Source organism: Bubalus kerabau, chromosome 1, assembly GCF_029407905.1.
Source record: "Bubalus kerabau isolate K-KA32 ecotype Philippines breed swamp buffalo chromosome 1, PCC_UOA_SB_1v2, whole genome shotgun sequence".
In the NCBI taxonomy this organism is placed as follows: Eukaryota; Metazoa; Chordata; class Mammalia; order Artiodactyla; family Bovidae; genus Bubalus; species Bubalus kerabau.
The window spans coordinates 173390253-173415971 of NC_073624.1; the positions used below are offsets into that span (position 1 = coordinate 173390253).

Here is a 25719-nt window from a genome sequence, read left to right on the forward strand (position 1 = left end):
AGAAGGAAATGACAACCCACTCCAGTGTTCTTGTCTGGAGAATCCCAGGGACGGTGGAGCCTGGTGGGCTGCCGTCTATGGGTCGCACAGAGTCAGACACGACTGAAGCGACTTAGCAGCAGCAGCAGCAGTCTGTGGATACGGGTGTCAAAGCTACCTACCGCCAGAGTTGCCACTTGCAGAGGCCTGGGCTGGGTGACCCCTATAGGTTGTTTCTCTCGAGGCCTCGAGGGTCCTCATCTGTAAATGGGGGTGGCATCTTCCCTGAGTGCTTCTGAGCACCCACTGTCTGCCAGTGCTGTGCTGGAAGCTAAAGAGCCCAGCCAAGGGGGACTCGGGGCTGTTCAGGCAGGAAGACAAGGAAACCTGCACCACAGACCTTGAGTGTAGGTCTCCCTCCTTGTATCCCAAGATGCTCCCCCCAGCGCACCCACTGCCCCGCCTCGTGTGCTCCCCCGCACCGGGAAGAGGCCCCCCCTCATCAGTAGCCCGCTGGGCCAGGTGAAGAACTACATGCACGCCAAGCAGCTGCCTGTGGCCAGCCGCCCGAGTGTCTTCCAATCTCCTGATGAGGACGACGAGGAGGACTATGAGCAGTGGCTGGAGATCAAAGGTAAGGTGCCAGGGCTGCTGCCCACCGTCCACAGCTGCTCTTCCAGCTCCGCAGGCAGGCTCCATGGTCCTGGGGAAAGCGCAGCCGGGTGTGGGTTGCTCGGGGTGTGGTCAGGGCATTGCCACCAGGCCTCCAGGCTGAGCCAAGGGTCAGAGTGAGGCCCTTCAGGATGAGGGAGGTGAAGGAAGAGGTGAGGAGTAGACCATGGGGAGCCTGGAAGGGCTGCAGAGTGCGGGCTTCTTCCTGGGAGCTGTTTGGCTCATTGTCCACTTTTGTGGGGGCTGGTCTCATGGTGGGGTGGCGTTCTCAGGGGAGTGTGCACTTGTGCACTCCTCATCCAGTTCTAGAAGAGGAGCTCCTCAGTGTGGATTAATTGTCTCCACTAATTTGGACCAGAGGTGTGAGCACAGGGGTTGGGAAGTGCTCTCTCCAGCCCAGCGCAGGATGGTCATTGGCCTTAGCTGAGCCAGTTCAGGCCCCGTGGTGGAGGAGGGCGGGGAGGGGGCTGGTGGCGGCAGTCCCAGTGCGCCCAGCCATGTCCGTATTCAGAATGAGACGGGGTGCCACCTGAGCTACGTGGACCCCAGCCCTGGGCCTCCGGGATGGCTGGCGCAGTCACGCCCCTGACAGTGAGGACAGGCTGAAGGGACCATGCCATCATGTTGTGACAGCCTCTAGACCTCTTGCTCTGGGTGAGGTGCTGACTTCAGGCCTTGCATCTGAGCAGAGCAGTGGCCAGCCTCGAACCCTGGAGCTGTAGTCAGAATGGAGCCAGTGAATGTGGTGGTTCCTCTGAGAGGTGCCCTGGCAGTCCCAGTGGTACCCTGCTGGGAACTGCCACTTTAGGAGGGACAGCAGGTGCCTCAAGGCCCTTGAGACCTATTGTGGCCTGCTATTGATTTAACCTCAGAGAAGCAACTGCGCTTATAAAGTGACCAGGTTAGGGTCGTTGCCAGGCATGTGGCAGGAGAGTGAGGCTGAGGGGAAGGTGGGTGCGAATGTCCTTGAGACCTCTTATAGGTCCTCCTGTAGGCCCTTCTTGGCCACACCTTGTACCACTCCTCTCTCCCAGCTCCTCCCAAGCTTCCTGGCAGTACAAGCAACAAGGAGAAAGAGAGAGGCCACAGACTCAGTGTCTCGCCCCATTGCCAGGAGAAGCAAACGTTCCTAAGCACTGACTGACATCAAGAAATTTCTCCTGGGAGCTCTCGTATGAGGGATTCAAGCTGTATGAAACAGGCCAGCAATAAATACAGAAGCAAGTTCCATGTGGCTCGAAGTAGAGGCCAATACAAATACAGAAGTATATTTTTTAGTTTTGTTCACTGAGAATGCCCTGAGGTAACAATTAAGTCCGTCGCAGTGAGCCCCCCTAGCTCCCAGATGTTAGTCTGGAAACACTTTCTTACTCACGGATGGCAGGACTTGTGGAGAATGGTTGGCAGTCAGTCTGGGCAGGAAGCGTCTGACATGTCCCAGGAGCGCCCTTTCCCAGCAGATAGCAAGGAGGCAGGCAGAGACTCCTGGGGCCATGCCTGCAGGCCTTAGGAGCCAGTCTGAAGAAGCTCCACCAGCCACAGAGGGGAAGATGGAGCTTCTGTGATGACATGAATTGCATTGGATTGAAACCCACCCATGTCTTTCAATCATAGTTTATAGTGATATTTAAAAAAAGAATTTGTCATTTTTGAAGGATGAAAGGGAACGGATATATTGTATTGAAATATAAAGAATTAAGTCATGTAAATAAAAGAATTGAGCATTCCAAAAAAGAGGGGGGAAGCTGGCTCTATTTTCCAACATCTCCCTGCCAGCCTGGTGACTGGCTTGGCCTTTGGGAGGCTCACACACTTTTCTCCCCCCTTTGCGTGTCTCACAAAGGCTGTCTAGACCGACTCACCCTCATCATGGTGCTTTTGTGTATGGACCAGGACTCCCAACAACCTCCCGCATTTCACCCTCTTTTCCCCCCACCCTCTGTCCTTGTGGTCCATAGAGAGAGTGTGCCTGTTGACTGTGGGGTGTGTGAGTTGAACCCCAGTACTGACAGCCTCCTTAAAGTTTCACCCCCAGAGGGAGCCGAGACTCGGAAAGTGATAGAGAAATTGGCCCGCTTTGTGGCAGAAGGAGGCCCCGAGTTAGAAAAAGTAGCTATGGAGAACTACAAGGATAACCCGGCATTTTCGTAAGTATTTCTGGGAGGGGAAGGCCACTGGTACTTAATGTTCTTGCCACACGTTAGTACATGCCCACATTCTTATGAGGCCGTGGTGGTGACTGAGGCCAACCGGGGCTGGGTGCTTACTTGCGTGGGCCAGATACCACTTTCTGTTCACACCGGAGATTGCCAGGGGCTCCAGTGTGGAGACTTACTTTTGGGCCCCGTGAAGGTGTCTCTGCTCACCAGCTTGCTTTTGCACACCATGTCTTCAGAAGCTGCATGGGCCCACCCATCCCTGTTGCTCATTTTCTACTCTCTGTTCTGTAAAACTCCTCTCCAGGTTTTTGCACGATAAGAATAGCAGGGAATTCCTCTACTACAGAAAGAAGGTGGCTGAGATAAGAAAGGAAGCACAGAAGTTGCAGGCAGCCCCTCAGAAAGGTAGGTGGGCGAAGGGGGTGGGAAGTTCTGGGGAGGCGTGTAGACAAACCACACCCCATGTGGAATTGGGGTTCCTTTCCTGGAGCCCTCCTTGGCATGGGGTGGCGCTGACAGTGCAGGTTTGTGCCCGCCCAGGCAGCTGGGGCCATGCTGGGACTAGCACTGCCCTGGTTGCCATTGCTCCGAGGAGTGGGGAAATGTAAGGGTCGAGGTGAAGATCAAGGGCATGTCCAGGAGCTCAGCTCCTGGGAAGTGCATGCAGGGAAGAAACGCTTGCCTCTTGGTTCACGGTCATTTTCACAAGTGCTTATGGGCACCTGCGGCATGCTGGGCACCGAGACACAAATGCAGTGCCTGACACTTGGCAGGGGTGGGCGGTGGAGTGAGGGGCCAGGAGACAGACAATTAGCTGGTTAGAGGGTGGTGGGATGACTGTCAGGGGAAGGGGGATGCTGCCTGGTCTCCAACTGGGATGAAGTGAGGCCCCAGCCAAGTGCTGGTGGGCAGCAGGGGCCTTGATCTGTAAGCCGAACGTGGGCCACATCCCCCCACGTTACCTGGGTGGGCGGCTCCCATCAGAAAGGCCGAGATGGGGCTTCCTATCTCCAGCCTGGACCAGGCCATCCCTCAACCTTCTGTTCCCACCATCCCAGTGTGTGGTCCAAAACCCTCAGACCTATGGGGTGGGAAGGGGTGGAGCATGGGGGGATGGAGGCTCAAGATATTATTAATTTTGCTTGGTTCCAGTACAGTAATCTGATTCCCATTTGCCTGTTTTTCTTTGTATTGTTCCTAAAATAAACCCCTCTTGTTTCCCGTGGGGTTCTTAGCAGAAATTAGGCTGTTGGGTGTAGTGAGTTGAGCTCAGTACTGACAGCCTGCTTAAAGTTTCACCCCCAGAGGACGAAGAGGTCAAGAACCTCGCAGAAAAGTTGGCCAGGTTCATAGCGGATGGGGGTCCCGAGGTGGAAACCATTGCGCTCCAGAACAACCGTGAGAACCAGGCATTCAGGTAAGAGGGGGCACCCACTGGTGGGTGGTAAACTCTCACCCTAGTCATAGCTTCCCTGCTGAGAAAATGGGGTCAGTATGCTACTGAGACGCTCTAGGATCCCATGGCAAGAGGTTGGCAGAGCCAGACCCAGGTCCAGGAGTTTCTGATCACAGAGTTCAGCCCTGCTACCCCATCGGCATTCTCCAAGTGCACATTGGTTCCTGAGTCGTCCCTGAGCCAGGGGTGTGGGGGCCTTTGGAGCCTTCTGTTGGCTGGGAGCCTCGTCGAGAAAGTCTCTAGCACTTGCCTTGCTTTTTTTGTAGCAGAATAGGCTGGGCTCTCAAAGAGAAACTAACAGGATTGTTGTTTGCTGTGTGCATCCTCTCATCTGTACAAGGGAGATGGTAGGAGAGTGGGGAACGTGGTACCTCAGGCTCTGGGGCGGGCGAACCACAGCCTGTGTGCAGGGTCCACAGAGCACGCGGGACAAGCAGCCAGGCCTCCCCGCTGTCCCCAGCCATGACACTGCACGCCACCCCCTCAGGCTGGGTCTGTGCTCACGCACTGCCATTGTTTGGGTGGGTTGAGCGCCTGCTCTTTATGGGGGCAGGCTGCTGGGCGGCGGGATGTTGGGTGTGGTAGGGTGGTCACTGCTGCAGGGAGGGGCCAGGCAGAGGTTTGTGAGGTGGGCGCTGAAGCCATTGTGAGGGTGATGCCCCCTCGAGGACACTTTGGGCCACAGGTAACACAGGTTCCTACTCAGTCAGTGAGGAGATGCGATGGCGCTCGTAACAAAAAGTATCGGCGCCTCAGCCATCTGGGCTGGTTGATTCAGCAGCTCTAGACGCCATCAGGGACACAGGAAGAAGGAAGCAGGAGTGGAGGCTGGGCAGGCGGCCAGTCGCATCTACCACATGTGAGGCAGCATGAGCTAGACACGGAACACCGTGAAGGGCGTCTGGAGGGACTGCCATGCAGGAGTGACGCGGCAGAGATGGCGGAGGTGCAAGGCGAGCGTCAGTGCAGATGGGCCACGGAGCCGGGCAGGGCTCAGTCCCAGAGGGCTCAGGTTCATTGAGAGCCTTTGGAGGGTCTGCACAGGGAGTCAGGGTCAGCTGTGCTTCCGGGTCAGCTGTGCTTCCCGGTCATCTGGCCACAGCTGTGGAGGGTGGGCAGACCCAGCAGGTTGGGACACATGAGGGCACGGGGGAGCCATCAGGTGGGGTGGAGGAGGACTGCTGAGAGTTCAGATGTCCCTGTGAGGGGTACCCGGGCATTTGGGAGCTTTCATGGGGGCCATGGGGTGTTCAGGTCTAGCGCTCAGAAGACCCAGGGTCTCCTCACAGTGTAGTGATACTGGCTGCCGCGCTGCACTGTTCACACCAGTGTTACTTAGCAATCCATCACTACATCTTTTTTCCCTTCCTTTACATAAGTAAGGTTGTTTATTTCAGTGGGAAACTTAGCGTCCAGTCACTCACCATGACTAGAGCTGACTAAAAATCTATTGCAGGCAAAGCGGGTGAGGTCATGGGATTCTGTACAAAGCCTCCAGCCCAGGTGGCTCTCCCTGGTCAGAGGGTTCCTGGGCTCAGCAGCTCCAGCTGAGCCTTTCCTGTGGGGTCAAAGCCAAGAGACATTATCACCACAAGTGACTCCAGGCCCGCCCTGCGGCTTGTTGCCCTTTGGGAAGGCATTGCTGGCGGGCATGCAGCTTGTGGGTAGTGACAGGGTGGCCGCTGGGGATGAGGGGCATGAGAGCCCGGGGGTGTCTGGCAGGGAAGCAGCTGAAGGTGACTCTTGTGGTCTGGGGGAGCTCATTTCCACACCAGAGCTGATCCACGGTCGGCACTCCCGAGTTGGAGAAAGCATAAGCAAGGAAGGATCAGGTGTCTGGGCCAGCGTAAGACATGCAGGTTCACACCAAGCAGACGGTTTCCTCGCCTCTTGGTGTGGAAAGGGGGTGGGGGTCAGGTGCAAGGCAGCTCCTCTCACCCCCACATCTAACAGCCATCTGGTGTTCCTGCTGCTCTTGGTCCTTTGCTGTTCTCCTGATTTCTGAGGAGCTCTGTGTTTTGGGAAACATAATAGCTATGCTCATCTGTGGAGAAGCTGGAAATACGTGTTCCTTTGACCAGTCATCCCACTTCTGAGATGCCATCCCCAGAAATAATGTTACATATAGCAGTGTCGTAAGTCATGAAAAATTAGTAACACAACGAATGTCTAGCCCCAGAGGGCTAAACCCAGTGTAATCTTGGCCATCGGAAGTCACGCTGTTGAAGGCGGCAGCAGCCAGCAAATCTCAAGCCGTGTGTGGCTCTTAACACATCACCTTGGTGAACCATGTTCTTCACAGCAGCCTGGCCTGTTGGCCTTCAACCGGTGAGGGAACCAAGGAGGCCGGTCTGCAGAGATGGCTTCACTACCACGCCGTGCTGCAGTCTAATGGGAAAGCCATATGTTGTTGGGTTAAGACACTTAAAAAAAAAAATCAGGATATGGAAAATAGAATCACACCTCTGTTCAAATATAACTCCACTGAAAATAAGTCTGGAAGGAAATACACCAAAGTGTTAACTTTGGCTAACTCTGCCCACTCCAACCAGAGGGGTCTTTGTTGTAAAATCCCCTGCACTTGTGCCCAGGGCCCACAGTGAGCAAGGACCCTCCTTGCAGACAGGCTTACCCATGGGGGGGCTCGTGGGTGCTGCCTCTCAGAGCAGCTCTGAGGAGACGCAGCAGGAACCATCAGCTGAGGCCAGGAAGAGGCAGGCCTGTGAGCCTAGAGGAGACCCACTCCGTTTGGCACTGCCTCCCTGCCCCGGTGGGTGAATTCCCCAGTCTGCTTTTCTTGGAAAAATCAGATCGCTTTAAATCCATGTCCTGGTTGCCATGAGTCTTTTTTAAATCCAGCCATCTGCTCCCTTCCATCTTTGAACAACTTCTTGCTTTGGTCTCTTGTATTTTAAGATGTTATTTTCGGAGCAGTTCTAGGTTCACAGCAGAATTGAGGAGAGGCTACAAACACTTCCTATGTGCCCCCTTCCCTGACACACGCACAGCCTCCCTCATTATCAACATCCCCACCAGAATAGTATATTTGTTACAGTCAGTGAACCTGTATTGACATACCATAATTTACCCAAAGTCTGTGGTTTACATTAGGGTTCACTCTTGGTGGTGTGTGTTCACTGGGTTTGGACAAATGTGTAATGACATGTGTCTGTCATTATATATACAGAGTGTTCGTTCTCTCTGCCCTAAAATTCCCTGTGTTCTGCCTGTTCATCCCCTCTTCCTCCCCAACCCCTGGCGACCACTGATCTGTTTACTAATTCTAGTTTTGTCTTTTCCAGAATGTCATTTAATTGGAATCATAGTATGTTGCATTTTCAGATTGGCTTTCTTTACTTGGTAACGTGCATTTAAGGTTGCTCTGAGTCTTTTTTTTTTTTTTTTCCCCCTTGTAGCTTGATAGCTCATTTCTTTTTAGCACTGAATAATTTTCCCTTGTCTGGATGTACCACCGTTTATCCATTCACCTCTTTCAGGACATCTTGGTTGCTCCCAAGTTTTTGCAGTTATGAATAAAGTTGCCTTAAACATCTGTGTTCAAGGTTTTTATGTGGACATAAATTTTCAGCTCTTTATGTACCAAAAAGTGTGATTGCTGGATTGTATGGTGTATTTAGTTTTGTAAGACACTGCCAAACTGTCTTCCAAAGTGGGTTGTACCTTTCGCGTTGCCCCCCAGCAATGAATGAGTTTCAGTTGCTCCACATCCATATCAGCATTTGATGTTGTGTTTTGGATTTTGGCCATTCTTATAGATATGTTGTGATATTCATTGTTTTGATTTGCATTTCTCTGATGACATGATGTAGAATATCTTTCCATAATGTTTATTTGCCATCTGTAAATCTTTGGTGTGGTGTGTGTTAAGGTCATTGACCTGTTTTTTGTTGTTGTTTTTTAATTTTATTTTATTTTTAAACTTTACAATATTGTATTAGCTCCGCCAAACATCGAAATGAATCCGCCACAGGTACACCCGTGCCCCCCATTCTGAACCCCCCTCCCTCCCCCCTCCCCCATTGACCTGTTTTGTATTGACATACTTGTTTTCTTTTTTTTGCCTGTTAAGAGTTCTTGGTATATTTTGGGTAACAGTCTTTATCAGATGTGTCTTTCACAAATATTTCTCCCAGTCTGTGGCCTGTCTTCTCATACTCTTGACTTTGTCTTTTGGAGAGCAGAAGTTTTTAATTTTAATGAAGTCCAGTTTATCAGTTGCTTTCATGGACCGTGTGCCTTTGATGTTGTATCTAAAAAGTCCTTGCCATACCCAAGGTTATGTAGATATCCTTCTGTGTTTTATTTACAGATTCAGGTTTTACATTTAGATCAGTGATAAGCTTTTTTAGTTAATTTTTGTGAATGTGAAGCTTATAAGGTCTGTGTCCAGTTTTTGTGTGTTTTTTTGGCGTGTGTCTGTCTGGTTTCAGCACTATTTCTTGGAAAGACTGTTTTTGCTCCATTGCATTGCTTTTGCTCCTTGGTCACAGAACCGTTGACTGTATGTGCCTGGGTCTGTTTCCGAGCTCTTTATCCTGTTCTGTTGGCCTGTTTGTCCATTTTCTCTCCAGTCCCCAGCTGCCTTGATTACTGTCTCTTTACAGGAAGCCCTGAAGTCAGGGAGTGTCAGTCCTCTGGCTTTGTTCTTCTTTTTCAGTATTGTGTTGGCTGTTGTGGGTCTTTTGTCTCTTTATATAAACTTTCAAATCAGTTTGCCAGTATGTACAGAATAACTGATTTCAACTGGAATTGCACTAAATCTGGAAATCAAGTTGAGAATAACTGACACCTTGACAACCCTGAGTAACTTTCTATCTGTGAACATGGATTATCTCTTCATTTATTTAGTTCTTCTTTGAATTCATTCATCAGAGTTTTTTCGTTTTCCTCATATAGATCTGGTACATATCCTGTTAGACTTATACCTGTGTATTTCGTTTGGGGAAATGCTAATGTAAATGGTATGATGTTTTTAATGTCAAATTCCATGTATTCATTGCTGGTGTATAGGAAAGTGATGGACTTCTGTAGATTAACCTTGTATCCTGGAGCCTTGCTATAATAGCTTATGAAGTTTTAGGGGGTTTTTTGGTCTATTCTTTTGTTTTTTTTTTCTGCACAGACGATCATGTCATATTTCTTCCTTCTCAGTATACTTTCTGTTCTCTTTTCTCCTCTTACTGTATTAGCTAGAACTTCCAGTATGCTAATGAAAAGCATTGGCGAGGTGGGATATTCTTGGCTTGTTTCTCTCAGTGAAAAAGTGTGAGGTTTCTCATCATTATATTATTGGGTATTTTGGTAGATACTCTATCAAGTGGAACAAGTTTGCCTGTACTCCTAGTTCACTGAGAGTTTTCCTCATGAATGGGTATTAGATTTTGTTAAGTCTCAAGCTTTTTCTGCAGCAATTGATGTGATCATGGGGTTTTTCTTTTTTAGCCTATTGACCTGATGGATTACATTACTTGATTTTCAAGTGTTGAACCAGTCTTGCATGCTAGAATGAATCCCACTTGGTTGTGGTGTATAATTCTTTTTTTACATTAATGGATTAGGTTTGCTAACATTTTATTGAGAATTTTGACATCTGTGTTCATGAGAGATGTTGGTCTATAGTTTTCTTATAATGTTGTTGTCTGGTTTTGCTGTTAGGGTAATTGAATAACTTAAAAAGTATTCCGTCTGCTTCTCTCCTCTGAAAAGGATTGTACAGAATTGGTATAATTTCTTCTTTAAATATTTGGTAGAATTCACCAGGGAATTTTTGGAAGGTTATTAATAATTGGTTCACTTTAATAAAAATAGGCCTGTTCAGATTGTCTGTTTCTTCATGTGTGAGTGTTGGCAGGCTGTATCCTTCAAAGAATTAGCCTGTTTCATCTGGGTCATCAAGTTTGTGTGCATAGAGTTGTTCGTAGTAATCCATAGTATTTTTCAAGTCCATGGGATCTGTAGTGATGGCTGCCCTTTCATTTCTGTTGTTAGTAATTTGTGTCCTCTTTTTTTCTTAGCTTGGCTAGAAGCTTAATGATTTTATGATCTTCGTTTCTTTCAATTTTTACAAATGTTCCTCATCGAGTTTTCTGAAGGGCATACATGCTTGTACTGTGACCCAGAAATACAGAGAAGATGCCACAGGCTCCCCCATCCCTCCATCCCACCCTGAGTACCAACATTAGCAGACCTGGGAGTCCTTCCACCCCTCTGGTGGCTCTCATGTAGAGATAGTCTGTGGATTTTTTTCCTGCTGACTTTTGTACAAAAGGAACTCACAGTGCACTCGAGCCGCATGTTACTTCTGTAGCACAGTGTTGTGCTGTGACTGCCATTCCAGGTTTGTGAGTGCAGGTCCAGCCACTTCTTGTCAAGGGCTATGTAATCTCTGCTCTGGACAGCTTTGCTATATAGAACAGGGCTGTGACGCTCCCCTCCGGTATGCACTCTAGAGGTGGGACTGTTGGCTCAGTGCATACAGAGCCTGAGAGATGCCAGGTGGGTGCAGACCTGCAGGGCCTGCCTGCTCTGAACCCAGCATCCTCTGCTCTGTACTTGGGGACCCACAGCTTCTGGCAAGGCTCTTAGCGAGCTGCCTGTCTGTTCCAGAGTCCAGTGTCTTTGCTTTGTCTCTGTCCACTGCTGAGGCCTCTCAAGGATGCATCAGAAAGGAGCACAGATGTGCCCAGCTGTCAGGTTTGGGTCAGAACCTGCCCTTTCTGGCACCAGGGGTCTCTCGCTACTCAGGAGTTCTTGGTTTGTAGGCACTGGTGCCTTCATCTAGGATGGCTGGGCAAGGTCTGAGAGAGCATGCACCTTTTCCTTCAAAGCAGGGGATCAATGGTAGTGTGACAGGCATTCAGTAAGGATAGGGTAGGGGCTTGGCAGGACCCTTAGCTCACAGGAACAGCATCATGAAAGGCTGTGGGCGTGTCACCAGGGCCAGCAGCCACCGAGACCTGGCAGGCAGGAGGTCATGGTAGAGACCTCTATCGTGACATGACCCTGAAGTGACCCTGGCTGACCTGGGTATACCTATGCAAAGCAAAGCCCGACCTTCTACCCTAAATCGGGTAGGTTCTGGGGCCCAATTACAGTTTGCCCCCTACTCTCTTTTGCAGCTTTCTATATGAACCCAACAGCCAAGGGTACAAGTACTACCGCCAGAAGCTGGAGGAGTTCCGGAAAGCCAAGGCTGGTTCCACGGGCACCCCCACGGCACCTGACCTCGGACTGAAGCGCAGATCTCCTCCTGAGACCCCGTTGGGGTCCACGCCCACTGCCACTGCCTGCCCTACCTCACCTGCCCCCCTGCCCACTGCCAACCCATCTGCCGCCACCCCAGGGAAGCCGGCCACCACAGCCAACGTGAAGAGGAAGCGAAAGAGCCGGTGGGGGCCTGAAGAGGACAAGGTGGAGCTCCCGCCCGCCGAGCTGGCGCAGAGGGACGCGGATGCTGCTCCCTCGCCTCTGTCAGGTGGGCCAGCCCCTGTCTCAGCGTGCGGGGAGGCTCTGGCATCTGTCACTGAGCATAGTGCTCTCAGGGTTCATCTGCGTTGTAGCACATGTCACAGCTCCGTTTGTTTCCATGGCTGAGGAGTAGTCCAGTGTGTGGAGAGACAGCATTTTGTTTATCCATTCATCAGTTGTTCAGAACCCTGAGTTGTTTTCACGTTTTGGCGATTGTCAGTACTGCCGCTGTGACATTGACCTACACGGACTGTTTGGATCCCTGATTTTGATTCAGTTCAGTTCAGTCGTGTCCAACTCTTTGCGACCCCATGAACAACAGCACGCCAGGCCTTCCTGTCCATCACCACCTCCCACAGTCCACCCAAACCCATGTCCATCGAGTCAGTGATGCCATCCAACCATCTCATCCTGTGTCCTCCCCTTCTCCTCCTGCCCTCAATCTTGCCCAGCATCAGGGTCTTTTCCAATGAGTCAGTTCTTCGCATGAGGTGGCCAAAGTATTGGAGTTTCAGCTTCAACATCAGTCCTTCCAGTGAACACCCAGGACTGATCTCCTTTAGGATGGACTGGTTGGATCTCCTTGCAGTCCGAGGGACTCTCAAGAGGCTTCTTCCACACCACAGTTCAAAAGGATCAATTCTTCTGTGCTCAGCTTTCTTTATGGTCGAACTCACATCCATACATGACCACTGGAAAAACCATAGCCTTGACTAGACGGACCTTTGTTGGCAAAGTAATATCTTTGCTTTTTAATATGCTGTCTAGGTTGGTCATAACTTTCCTTCCAAGGTGTAAACGTCTTTTAATTTCATGGCTGCAGTCACCATCTGCAGTGATTTTGGAGCCCAGAAAAATAAAGTCAGCCACTGTTTCCCCATCTATTTCCCATGAAGTGATGGGACCAGATGCCATGATCTTTGTTTTCTGAATGTTGAGCTTTAAGCCAACTTTTTCACTCTCCTCTTTCACTTTCATCAAGAGGCTTTTGAGTTCCTCTTCACTTTCTGCCATAAGGGTGGTGTCATCTGCATATCTGAGGTTATTGATATTTCTCCCGGCAATCTTGATTCCAGCTTGTGCTTCTCCCAGCCCAGCGTTTCTCATGATGTACTCTGCATATAAGTTAAATAAGCGGGGTGACAATATACAACCTTGACGTACTCTTTTTCCTATTTGGAACCAGTCTGTTGTTCCATGTCCAGTTCTAACTGTTGCTTCCTGACCTGCATACAGGTTTCTTAAGAGGCAGGTCAGGTGGTCTGGTATCTCCCATCTCATTCAGAATTTTCCAGTTTATTGTGATCCACAGAGTCAAAGGCTTTGGCATAGTCAATAAAGCAGAAATAGATGTTTTTCTGGAATCACTCTCTTGCTTTTTCGATGATCCAGTGGATGTTGGCAATTTGATCTCTGGTTCCTCTGCCTTTTCTAAAACCAGCTTGAACATCTGGAAGTTCACGGTTCATGTATCGCTAAAGCCTGGCTTGGAGAATTTTAAGCATCACTTTACTAGCGTGTGAGATGAGTGCAATTATGCAGTAGTTTGAGCATTCTTTGGCATTGCCTTTCTTTGGTGATTTTGATTACTTACTGCATATATGTAGGAGTGGAATCACTAGGTCTTATGGTAATTCTGTAATTTACTGAGGAATTGCCAAACTGTTTTCTATAGCAGCTGCACCATTTTACATTCCCATGAGCCATGCACAAAGGTTTGAATTTCTTCACATTCTCACCTTATTATTTTAGCTATCCTAGTAAGAGTAAAGTGAAATCACAGTGTAATTTTGATTTGCGTTTCCTTAATGACTAATGGTGTTGAGCATCTTTTCATGTATTATTGGTTATTTGTATAGTTTAGTTAGAGAAATGTCTATTTTAGTCCTTTGCCCATTTTTAAAAAATTGTTTATTTATTTTTGACTGCTCTGGGTCTTCGTTGCTGTGCGGGGACCTTCTCTGGTTGGTAGCAAGGAGGGGCAGCTCTTCCTGTGGCATGCAGGCTTCTCGTGGTGGTCCTTCTCTGGCTGCGGAGCGCAGGCTCTAGGGTGCGCGGGCTACAGTAGTTACAGCCATGGGCTTCTGTAGCTGTGCTGCACGGGCTTAGCTGCTCCCAGGCACGTGGGATCTTCCCAGAGCAGGGATCGAACCCATGTTCCCTGCGTCAGCAGGCCGATTATTAACCATTGGGCCACGGGAAGTCTGGCCCATTTTTTAGTTATTTGCCCTTTTGTTATTGAGTTGTAGGAGTTCTTTTTATGTTTTAGATACTAACTGCTGTTGAGATACATGATTCGCAAATATTTTTTTCTAGTTTTATGGGCTGTATTTAAAAATAATTTTTTATTATTAATGTTCTCGTAATGTCCTTTGATACACAAAAGTTATCATGTTCAATTTATTTTTTCTTTTGTTGCCCACATCTGAAAGTCTTGAAGATATGCCTCTGTTTTCTTCTAAGGGTTTTTATACCATCCTGGTAGCTCAGCTGGTAAAGAATCCTCCTACAATGCAGGAGACCCCAGTTCGATTCCTGGGTCAGGAAGAGTTTTATAGTTTTAGCTCATAAAATTGAGTTAATTTTTGTACATGATATAAAGTAAGGGTCCAGCTTCATTTCTTTGCACGTGGAGATCCCATTTTCCCAGTACCATTTATCAAAGAGATTGTGATTCTTTCTCCACTGAACAGTCTCTCCACGCCTTGCCAAAAGTTCCCGGATGTAGGCGTTCGTTCGGGGCTCTCTGTTCTGTCACAGTGGCTATGTGCTTCTCCTTATGCCAGCAGCTCGCTGTTTTGATTATTGTAGCTCTGTGGTAAAATGTTAAATCGGGAGTGTCTGCTTTTCAACTTTGTTCTTTTTTAGGCTTTGGCTATTCCAGGTCCTTTGACTTTTTGTATGAATTTTCAGATGAACTATTCCATTTCTGCAAAAAGCATTGTTGGGATTTTGATAGGGTCTGTATTAAATCTGTAGATTGCTTTGGGTAATATTGACGTATTAACATTTGAGTCTTCCGATCTGAGAAATGAGATTGGAATCCAATTTGAGAACTGAGATTCCCATCTGAGAATCTGGTTGGATGGCATCACCGACTCAATGGACGTGAGTCTGAGAAGCTCTGGGAGCCGCTGAATGGACAGGGAAGCCTGGCGTGCTGCAGTACCTGGGCTTGCAAAGAGTTGGACGCAACTGAGCGACTGGACTGGACTGAATCTGAGAACACAGGAGAGCTTTCCCGTTTACGTTTATTTATTTTTGGCTCTGCTGGGTCTTTGCTGTGCAGGCTTTCCTCTAGCTGCGGCAAGTGGGAGGGCTGCTCCAGTTGCAGCTGCTTGGGCTTCTCACTGTGGTGGCTTCTCTCACTGCGGAGCCTGGGCTCCAGGCGTGCGGGTTTCAGTGGTTGCAGTTCGAGGGCTCTAGAGCACAGGCTCAGTAGTTGTAGCTCACAGGCTTAGCTGCTCCTCGGCCTGTGGAATCTTCCCAGACCAGAGACTGAACCTGTGTCTCCTGCATTGGCAGGCAGATTCTTTACTACCAAGCCATCAGGGAACCCTTTTTATGTATCTTTTTAAGATTGCTGAATTCATGTATTACCGTAACAGTCTTCAGGGTTTTCTAGATATATATAGATCATGTCATGTGCAAATAAGGATAGTTTTATGTTTTCCTTTCCAATTTGGATGCTTCTTACTGCTTTTTCGTGCCTAATTGCTCTAGTTAGGATTCGCAGTACTGTGTTGAACAAAAGTGGTGAAAGCAGGCATTCCTGCCTGTTCCTAATTCTTAGGGGGAAAGCTGTTGGTCTTTCACCATTGAGTATTATGATTGTGTTTTGTTAAATAGCTGGCCCTTGTCATGTTTAAGAAGTTCCCTTGTCTTTACTGAGCATTTTTATCATGAGAGAGGGTTTGATTTTGTCAAATGCTTTTTCTACATCAATTGAAATGATCATGTGGATTTTTTTCTGTTTCTATTAAAGTGGAGTATTATGTTGATTGGTTTTTGTGTGTTGAACCACTCTTGCATTCCTGGAATAAATCCCAGTCTGTTATAGTAAATAATTAGTTTAACATGCTGATAGCCTTAGTTTTGCTAGTATTTTGTTGCAGATTTCTGCATCTTGACTCATGAAGATTATTGGTCTGTAGTTTTCTTATATTATCTTAGTCTGCCTTTCATATCAGGGTAACACTGAGCTCATAGAATGAAGTAGAAAGTGTTATCTACTTTTAATTTTTTGGAAGAATTTGAGTAGCATTGGTGTTAAATCTTCTTTTAAATATTGGGTAGAATTTACCAGTGACACCATCTGATTCTGGGCTTTTTTGGGGGGTTGGGGAGGAGAAGGTTGGGTATTGATTCATTCCCACTAGTTGTTATAATTCTGTTCAAGTTTTCTGTTACTTTTTGAGTTAGTTTTGGTAGTTTGTGCTGTTTAGTATTCTTTTATCATTCTTTTGTTTTTGTAAAGTCATTAGTAATACAATGCTGTGCTTAGTTGCTCAGTGGTGTCTTGACTTTTCGACCCCATGGACTTCAGCCCACCATGGGGATTCCATGGGGATTCTCCAGGCAAGAATACTGGAGTGGGTTGCCATGCCCCCCTCCAGGGATCAGTCAGTTCAGTACAGTCGCTCAGTCGTGTCCGACTCTTTGCAACCCTATGAATCGCAGCACACCAGGCCTCCCTGTCCATCAACTCCTGGAGTTTACCCAAACTCATGTCCATCAAGTCGGTGGTGCCATCCACCTCTGTAGTCCCCTTCTCCTCCTGCCCCCAGTCCTTCCAGTGAGTCAACTCTTTGCATGAGGTGGCCAAAGTGTTGGAGTTTCAGCTTCAGCATCAGTCCTTCCAATGAACACCCAGGACTGATCTCCTTTAGGATGGACTGGTTGGATCTCCTTGCAGTCTGAGGGAGACCACTGGAAAAACCATAGCCTTGAGTAGACAGACCTTTGTTGGCAAAGTAATGTCTCTGCTTTTTAATATGCTCTCTAGGTTGGTCATAACTTTCCTTCCAAGGAGTAAGCATCTTTTAATTTCATGGCTGCAGTCACCATCTGCAGTGATTTTGGAGCCCCAAAAAATAAAGTCTGACACTGTTTCCCCATCTATCTCCCATGAAGTGATGGGACCAGATGCCATGATCTTTGTTTTCTGAATGTTGAGCTTTAAGCCAACTTTTTCACTCTCCTCTTTCACTTTCATCAAGAGGCTTTTTAGTTCCTCTTCATTTTCTGCCATAAGGGTGGTGTCATCTGCATATCTGAGGTTATTGATATTTCTCCCGGCAATCTTGATTCCAGCTTGTGCTTCTTCCAGCCCAGTGTTTCTCATGATGCACTCTGCATTTAAGTTAAATAAGCAGGGTGACAATATACAACCTTGACGTACTCCTTTTCCTATTTGGAACCAGTCTGTTGTTCCATGTCCAGTTCTAACTGTTGCTTCCTGACCTGCATACAGGTTTCTTAAGAGGCAGGTCAGGTGGTCTGGTATTCCCATCTCTTTCAGAATTTTCCACAGTTTATTGTGATCCACAGAGTCAAAAGGCTTTGGCATAGTCAGTAAAGCAGAAATAGATGTTTTTCTGGAACTCTCTTCCTTCAGTAGTTCCCCATTATCTATGGTTTTGCTTTCTGTGTGGTTTCAGTTACCCACCATCAACTGTGGTCCAAAAATATTAAATGAAAAATTCCAGAAATAAAAAATTAATACATTTTAAATTGTGAGCCCATTCTGAGAATTGTGATGAAATCTTGTGCTGTCTGGTCCACCCTACCTGGGACATGAATCATCCCTTTGTCTAACTTATTCCACCCATTGTTATTGTCTGTTCAGTCGCTAAGTCATGTCAGACTCTTTGCGACCCTATGGACTGCAGCAGCCAGGCTTCCCTGTCCCTCACTATCTCCTGGAGTGTTTGCGACCCTGTGGACTGCAGCAACCAGGCTTCCCTGTCCCTCACTATCTCCTGGAGTGTTTGCGACCCTGTGGACTGCAGCAACCAGGCTTCCCTGTCCCTCACTATCTCCTGGAGTTTACTCAAATTCATGTTCATTGAGTCGGTGATGCCATCTAACCATCTCATCCTTTGCCGCCCTCTTCTCCTTTTTGCCATCAACCTTTCCCAGTATCAGTATCTTTTCCAGTGAGTCAGCTCTTTGCCTCAGGTGGCCAAAGTATTGGAGCTTCAGCTTCAGCATCAGTCCTTCCAGTGAATATTCAGGGTTGATTTCCAGAGTCCTCAGGGGACTCTGAAGAGTCTTCTCCAGCACCACAGTTCAAAGGCACCAGTTCCTCAGTGCTCACCCCTTAGTCACTTAGTTACTCCGTCATCAGATTGGCTGTCATGGTATTGCAGTGCTTATGTTCATGTAACCCTTACTTTACTAGTCTCCTTAATAATGACCTCAAAGCACAAGAATAGTCATGCTGGCAGTTCAGACATGCCGAAGAGAAGCTGTAAAGTATTTCCTTTAAGTAAAGAGTTGCTTAAAGTTCTTGGCTTAATAATCTTCAGTTACCAAGATCTACAGTAAGAAAAGATCATCTATTTATGAAATTGTGAAGAAGGAAAAAGAAATCTGTGCTAGTTTTGCCATCATATCTCAAAATGCAAAAGTCACAGCCACGGTGTGTGCTAGACATGTGCTTTATTAAGATGGAAAACGCGTTACATTTGTGATGAAACATTTTGGGAGAGAAACCACATTCACATAACTTTTACTATGGTGTATTGTTATAACTTCTATTTTATTATTAGCTATTATTAATATTACTGTGTCTAACCTGTAAACTAAACTTTATCATGGGTTGGTATGTATGCAGTGGGGGTGTGTGTGTGTGTGTGTGTGTATACAGGGTTCAGTACTATCTGCAGTTTGAGGCATCCTGTGGGGGGATCTTGGAATTTATCCCCTACTGGTGAAGTTGACTGCTGTATCTCCCTGTTGTTTTAGTAGTCGAGTCGTCTCTCTTTTTTTCTTAGGCAGTCTATCTAAAGATTTGTCCATTTCCTTTGTCTTTTCAAGAAACTAACTTTTGGTTTCATTGATTTTTCTCTCTGATATTTTTCTGTTTCCTATTTGTTTTATCTCCATTCTGATCTTCATTTCCTTCATTCTGCTAGCTCAGGAATTAGTTTGTTCTTCTTTTTCTGGTTCCTTAGGATGGACAGCTAGGTGCTCGTTGGAGGTCTGCCTTCTTTTTTTTAATATGAGCGTCTGAACTATGAATTTTCCTCTTGGCCCTGCTTGTGCTGCGCCCCATAAATGTTGGTGTGTCTTGTGCCTTTATGTTTATTTGTCTCTTAAGCATCTTCTGATCTCTTGTGATTTCTTCTTTGACCTATTGGTTTTTAAGATTGTGTTTAGTTTCCACATTTGTGAGTTTTCCAGTTTTCCTTCTGTCACTGATTCCTCATATCATTCCATTTTGATCAGAAAAGATGACTTTTATTCAAATTGTTATGTAATCCGACTTGTGACCTATCCTGGAGAATGTTCCGTGTGTGTGTTCCAGAATACTGTGTGTTCCGCTGCTGTTGGGTTGCGTGTTCTGTAGATAATCCAGTAGGTCTTGTTTGGCTTGTAGTGTCGTTCAGTCCTCTGTATTCTTACTGATCTTCTGTTTAGATGCTCTGTTCATTATTTAAAGTAGGATATTGAAATCATCAACAGTTACTACAGAATTGTTTATTGCTGCCTTCAGTTTTGTCGGGTTTTGCTTCATTTATCTTGGAGCTCTGTTAGGTCTGTGTGTATTAGTCGCCCAGTCGTGTCTGATTCTCTGCGACCCCATGGACTGTAGCCCGCAAAACTCCTCTGTCCATGGAATTCTGTAGGCACGAGTACTGGCGTGGGTTGCCATGCCCTTCTCCAGGGAATCTTCCCAACCCAGGGATTGAACCCAGGTCTTCTGCATTGTAGACAAATTCTGTAGCATCTGAGCCACCAGGGAAGCCCCAAGGTCTGTGTATATAGCAAATCTTTTGTTAATATGTAGCGTGCTTCTTTGTCTCTCATAATCTTTTTTGACTTAGTCTATTTTGTCCCATACTAGTATGGCCAGAGCAGCTCTCTTGGTTACTATTTGCATCTTTTTCTTTCCTTTCACTCTCAACTTGTTTGTGTCTGTATCTAAAATAAGTCTCTTATAGACAACATATGGAGGGTCCTGATTTTCCCTAAGCTCTAAAGTACTTGGATTTAGTCTTGTCATAGAAGGCTCAGGAAATGTACAATGATAAGCACAGTAATCGCTACAGATGGTTTTGTGCAGCTACGTCCAGCTTTCCCCTCCTTGACAGCAGTTTCAGGGACAGCCAACGCGTGGCCTCATTGCTCATTTTCTACCACAGACCGTTAAGGGTGGGGGTCTGTTGTCATGGCATCATGTAGGAGATATTGATGACCAGTAAGCTCATGCTCTCTGTCTGACTTCACCATGCAGCCTGTACTATGGGCAGAACCCTCTCAACCTCCCTCAGCCCTGACTTGACTGGTGCTGGACACACAAGCATAGAAAAGTCCTGTGTGACCTGACGCCAACACTTACGTTTGCTGTCCAAGGATGGGCTGAAACAGAAGGTATCTCGGCCAGGTCACAGGCTGGCCTGTTGGCCCTGCCCACTCTGAGAGTAGTCTCCTGCTCAGTGTTCCCTTGGCTAAAGAGAAAGGCTACTACCTGAAGAGTTTAGTACCCGCTTGGGGCTCTAGATCTCATCTCTGCCCAGGGTTGATGCTGCTAGGGTCGAATTGCTGCCCAGGTTCCAAACGTGGTGCCCAGTATACAGGAGGATGCTCGGATGGGAGGGCTGCTCTCATGCATGCATGTCCCAGCTCAGAGGTCATGTCCCTGAGGTCCAGGCCCAGCTGCTGAAGAAGTGTCCTTCACGATCTAGGGGACACGTACCGGCTCCAGAGTCTCAGGTTCAGGTTCAAGCCCCAGTGGCCCACGTTGTTCCCAGGGAATTGTGGGCAGCCCCCACCCGCCTGCTCACTGATTAAATGGCCGGGGGAGGAGAGGGACTTAGGGCCTGATCCAGGTGAACAGCAGACTGCTCCGACCTTGGCTCCTTTGTTCTCTCCACGGTGTGTCCCAGTGTCCTCCAGAGCCCCCACAGACTGAGGGATTAGGGGACAATCTTAGGGTCCAAAAGCACCTGCGAGTGGTTCTTGCAGGCAAAGCCCCAGCCCCATTGATCTGGGAAGGCCTGGCTCTTCCAGCCTCCAGAGAGGCCTCTGCACCTCTTTTGCCTGAGTTGCTGCCCAGGCAGCCACCCCCTTCAGGGAGGTTGTTTCCAGCACTCAGATGGAGCCTTCACAGCATCTTCATGAATTAGTGTCGTGGGTTCCAGCCAAGCTCCAAAGCTGACACCAGATTACACGTTGGTTGCTTTAAAGATGGCTGGCTGCCTCTCAGGCAGGCGCTGACAGCGTTCTGATGCCGGCTCCACACCTGTGTGTCTGCACTTCTTGTCTCTTCACCATAGGGCTTGCTCCCAGGAGCCCATGTGCATGCACGCACACACACTCTCAGCTGCCATGTCTCTAGCTGTGCAGATTCGCCTCCTTGTCACCTGTTAGCTCTGTCACCTTGAGTGGGGCCCAGACCTCTTGAGTTTCGGTGTCTGCATCTGCAGTGGGGGTCATAGAGCCTGCCTGGAACAGTCACAGGGGAATGGACTGCATGCACAAAAGCCCCACGAGGTCACCAAGTGACATGCATGCTGACTGCTCCCGCTTCAGGGTCCTGCTACACGTGGCGGGTGCCTCAGGTAGTGTCAGCTCGTGGACTCTGCCTTGGACACAAGTGCATGGCTGGGCCCACGTGTCCAGTGCTGACCAGCCTGTGTCTTGTTTCTAGTTCAGGACCTCAAGGGTCTTGGCTACGAGAAGGGAAAGCCCGTGGGTCTGGTGGGTGTCACGGAGCTTTCGGATGCCCAGAAGAAGCAGCTGAAGGAGCAACAGGAGGTAAGGCCCGGGGGGCAGGGCAGACAGGCTCCACAGGGCTGGTGGAGTGTTGTCTCCCGCTCTGCCCGGTGGTGCAGTGGCCACAGTGTGTTCTTTGTGAGCCTCTGTGTGGTGCCAGGTGGACCCCACACTCAGGGGAGAGGCTCTTGGTTAGGTAGGTCCCCTGTCAGTGGCATGCCATCCCCCAAGGGCCCTCCCCAGCCCACAGTTGTGTCCAGAGCCCGGCCCCCTCATGCTGCCTGAACGGCCTCTGCCCCAAATGCTTCATGGCTGCTCCCCACTGCACTCGTGGGCTGGTCCCGACTGGGTGGTCTCCATTTAAGTTTTCCTTACAGTTCCCTCCAGCACTCAATACACAATAAGCCTGGCTGGTACTGGGTGCCCTGAATGGTGTGACAGCTGCCCAGATGGTGTTGGGCATTGGAGGGCGGGCTGGCTCACTGGGTGTTCTGTGGCCAGAACACAGTCCGCTGGAATAGCTGGGACAAGTTGCACAGGCCAGCACCTCAGGCTGGCAGCCGTGTCCCCTCACCCTCGATCCTCCCAGGGCTCAGAAGCCCCCGTCACCCTCATTTGGGCCATAGTGATGGTGCCCAGGGTGTTGCAGATTCTAGGCCAGCCTCTGGGAAAAAACTAGAGAGGTCCTCCCTGCTCACAACAGAGGTTCAGGAAGCCCAGGGCGTGTCCCCGCACCAGATTCAGTGCCTTCCTGAACACTTGCTCCAAGCCGCGCTGCTGTGCCTGCCCCGGGGACGGGGACGGAGCACCCATCATGCACGGAGTGTGGGGGGGGCCTCGCTCACTGGTGTGTGCTGCCCACAGATGCAGCAGATGTACGACATGATCATGCAGCACAAGCGTGCGATGCAGGACATGCAGCTGCTGTGGGAGAAGGCACTGCAGCAGCACCAGCACGGCTACGACAGTGACGAGGAGGTGGACAGCGAGCTGGGCACCTGGGAGCACCAGCTGCGGCGCATGGAGATGGACAAGACTCGAGGTGGGCCAAGGGGGAGTCCCAGGGTGGCGAGGCGGAGTGCCGGGCGGAGGCCTGCCTTCAGGGCGCTGTGGGCTCGGGAAGCCCACTCAGCTGCCCAGGAGGTACGCGGAGGCACCACGCTGGGATCTTGAGCCACCTGCCCAGCCTATAAGGCCTGGGGCAAGAGAGTTGGCCTCTTGTGCCTGTGTCTTCAGTGATAAATGCATGGTCCTCTGAGTGTTCCCTGGCGCTTGAACACAGTACCCAGGAGGGTGTGTGGGGGAGCAGGGGCTCATGTCAGGGTTTCAGCAGCTGCCTCATTCATTCCCCATGGCCCCAGACTCCACCTGAGACTCATACTTGGACTGTGGGGCCACCACCTGCTCCTTCCTCCTCTCACCTTTACCCCATCTCTGGGCAGAATGGGCGGAGCAGCTGACGAAGATGGGCCGGGGCAAACACTTCATCGGGGACTTCCTGCCACCTGACGAGCTGGAGAAGTTCATGGAGACCTTCAAGGCCCTGAAGGTAACTGGGAGGAGCCCGGACTGCAGCCTCCTGCTGGGGCAGACACCTGCGGTGCCCTCGGGCCCCCTGGCTCACGGGGGAAGTTGAGCCCTCTTCCAGGAGCGGCGTCTGCTGGTGACAGAGGCCATCTCTGTGTAGGACGTTAGTGAACGGCAGCTCAGTTGTCACTTTAGAAACGCTTCCCAGGGCTTTAGGGAAATTCTGCTTCCAGTGGAGCCAGTTAAGTGCAGATTACAGGCAAGGCATTTCTCAGGCAGACACCCCCATGTATTGGGCTCTCCAGAATGAAAACATTCCTCCCGTGCTGCCTTGGTGCTCAAGAGGAGAGAGCTGATGTAGAACATTCCACGTCGGCTTTTGAGGGTTTTTGTAAAACTGTCTTGTAGCACATCATCTCGTCAGTGAGGTGTTCGCCTTATTGATCATGGCTTCTTTTTAGTGCCCTGTGTAACAAATAGCTCTTGGAACATGAGCTTTGTTTTCACTGATGAACTGTGGATCTTTCTCATGGTGGTCAAGGCCTGTGTGACCTGTCATCTTGCCCTCTTTGACGTGGCCACCAGGGAACTCAGCACTGCTTCTGGCCCTGGGGACCCTGACAGGGGGCAGCTTGATCTTTTCTCAAAGAGTCTGACATGGTGGTGGGGACAGAGGGGCAGGTGGTCCCAGAGGCCATGGGGTAGAGTGGGGTTCTGGGCCAGAGCTGGGATTAGGGGTGGCTACAGCCCTGGTGGATGATGGCTGCCTCCTCCCCTGCAGGAAGGCCGTGAGCCTGACTACTCAGAGTACAAGGAGTTCAAGCTGACGATCGAGAACATCGGCTACCAGATGCTGATGAAGATGGGCTGGAAGGAGGGGGACGGCCTGGGCTCGGAGGGACAGGGCATCAAGAACCCCGTCAACAAGTGAGTGTGGCCTCCAGTGCTGGGGGCGGGGGGCAGAGGAAAAGCCCTATGCAGAGACATAGGCCAGGGCTGTGGACTCTGGTGGTGGGACCAGCTTGGGCTCTCCATCTTCTCACAGTGCCAGCTGTGTCCCAGACAGGTGTTGCCCAGCCCAGCATACCCCCCCATGGAGCTGCATTGGGTGCTGCTGCTGAGCCCATCCGGGGCGAGTGAGGCCTCTCTGCCCCCAAGCTCAGGTCCCTCTCCCCCTTTCCGCTGGCCCCATCCCGCTCCCTGCTCACCCCGCCCATTGCCCCATTGCAGGGGCACCACCACGGTAGATGGCGCTGGCTTTGGCATTGACCGGCCAGCCGAGCTCTCCAAGGAAGATGACGAATACGAGGCTTTCCGCAAGAGGATGATGCTGGCCTACCGCTTCCGGCCCAACCCCCTGGTGCGTGTGTCCCCGTCCCCATCTTGTTTCTGCTGGGTCACCACAGTTCCTCCCCTGGAGGGGTGGTGGTGCTGGTAACAGGAGTGTCCCTCCTTCTGCAGTCTTGCCAGGCTGGCTCATCAGCAAACCCACCTCCACTTCTCCACCTGTGTTAAAGTCTGTGTCTCCTCCCCAAAGCTGCCCTCCCTCCTGGAAAATGTGAGCTCGCTGCTCCTGCTAGGTTCTGGATGGGAGGAACCGCTGTCTTCTGTTAGCATAATCCCCTCCCGTTTTATCTTTCTTGCTTCCCACAGAACAACCCCAGACGGCCTTACTACTGAGTATTCTGGAGAAATGCACAAGTGTACTTTCCAAAAGACTGACCATCCCTGGACTGTGGAATGTTCCAGCCTGCATTTCTGCCCGCCCTTCCCGTTGTTGCGAGTGTTGTGCTGTGTATTAAAACCCCAGAGTCTGCCTGCTGTGGCAGCCTGGTCTTGCCATCACCAGAAACCCCTCCTGTTGCTTAGCAGCAGGGCCACGGTGGACGGGGGGGACAGGATGCACCTGTGAAGGCTGCCCAGTGCCCACAGAATCCTGGAAAATCACACTTTGTGTGCTCGTGGGGACCCCATCAGCCTGGGTTGGAGTTGAGGAGAGGAACTTTGGAGGGGCGGCCAGCAGCCGAAGGAGATCTGGCTGCACCTAGGCTGAGGGCATAAGGGACCTAGCCTGGCACTGCGCCACAGGGGGAGGCTCAGGAGGGCTCCCCAGGCAAGCCCAGTTCTCCCTCAGACCCGCAAGGCAGGTGGACCCAGGGCACGCCCCTCACCTCTCGACAGGTAGCACTGACAGGGCCTCCCACCCACGCCGCATGCAGCAGACCTGGCGGGTGATGCTGTAGCCCAAGCCATCCCGGCTGCCCTGCATCCTCAGAGTAGGGTGGACATACAAGTCCCTAGGGCTCATGCCTCTGGGAGACAGCTTCCCGGACAGATAGACTGGACTGGGACATCACACGCCTCCTGGAAGAGGGGAGGCTAGTGGGCAGCCCAGAACACAGTGTGTGCTTAGAGCTCACCCCATCTCCAGAGCCGGTGCCTCATGTTTGTGCAGAAATCACCTGGGGATCTTGAGTGAGCAACTTGGGCAAGGTC

At 49.8% G+C, this 25719-nt stretch overlaps 1 protein-coding gene across 2 annotated transcripts in view; it reads left to right on the forward strand.

Moving 5' to 3' along the window:
• SUGP1 (SURP and G-patch domain containing 1) overlaps positions 1-25075 on the forward strand; it is a 32689-nt gene extending 7614 nt beyond the window's left edge. Inside the window, exons 4-14 of one of the 2 annotated variants that reach the window (XM_055540443.1) lie at positions 413-613; positions 2675-2798; positions 3115-3215; positions 4104-4227; positions 11406-11761; positions 21632-21738; positions 22561-22738; positions 23139-23245; positions 24005-24150; positions 24454-24583; positions 24877-25075. In XM_055540443.1, the coding sequence (XP_055396418.1) occupies positions 413-613; positions 2675-2798; positions 3115-3215; positions 4104-4227; positions 11406-11761; positions 21632-21738; positions 22561-22738; positions 23139-23245; positions 24005-24150; positions 24454-24583; positions 24877-24903 (1601 nt within the window). In that variant the 3' untranslated portion in view covers positions 24904-25075. The remainder of the gene's footprint in view (positions 1-412; positions 614-2674; positions 2799-3114; positions 3216-4103; positions 4228-11405; positions 11762-21631; positions 21739-22560; positions 22739-23138; positions 23246-24004; positions 24151-24453; positions 24584-24876) is intronic. The other variant, XM_055540447.1, reaches the window with a different exon arrangement.
• The last annotated feature ends 644 nt before the right edge of the window (positions 25076-25719 follow it).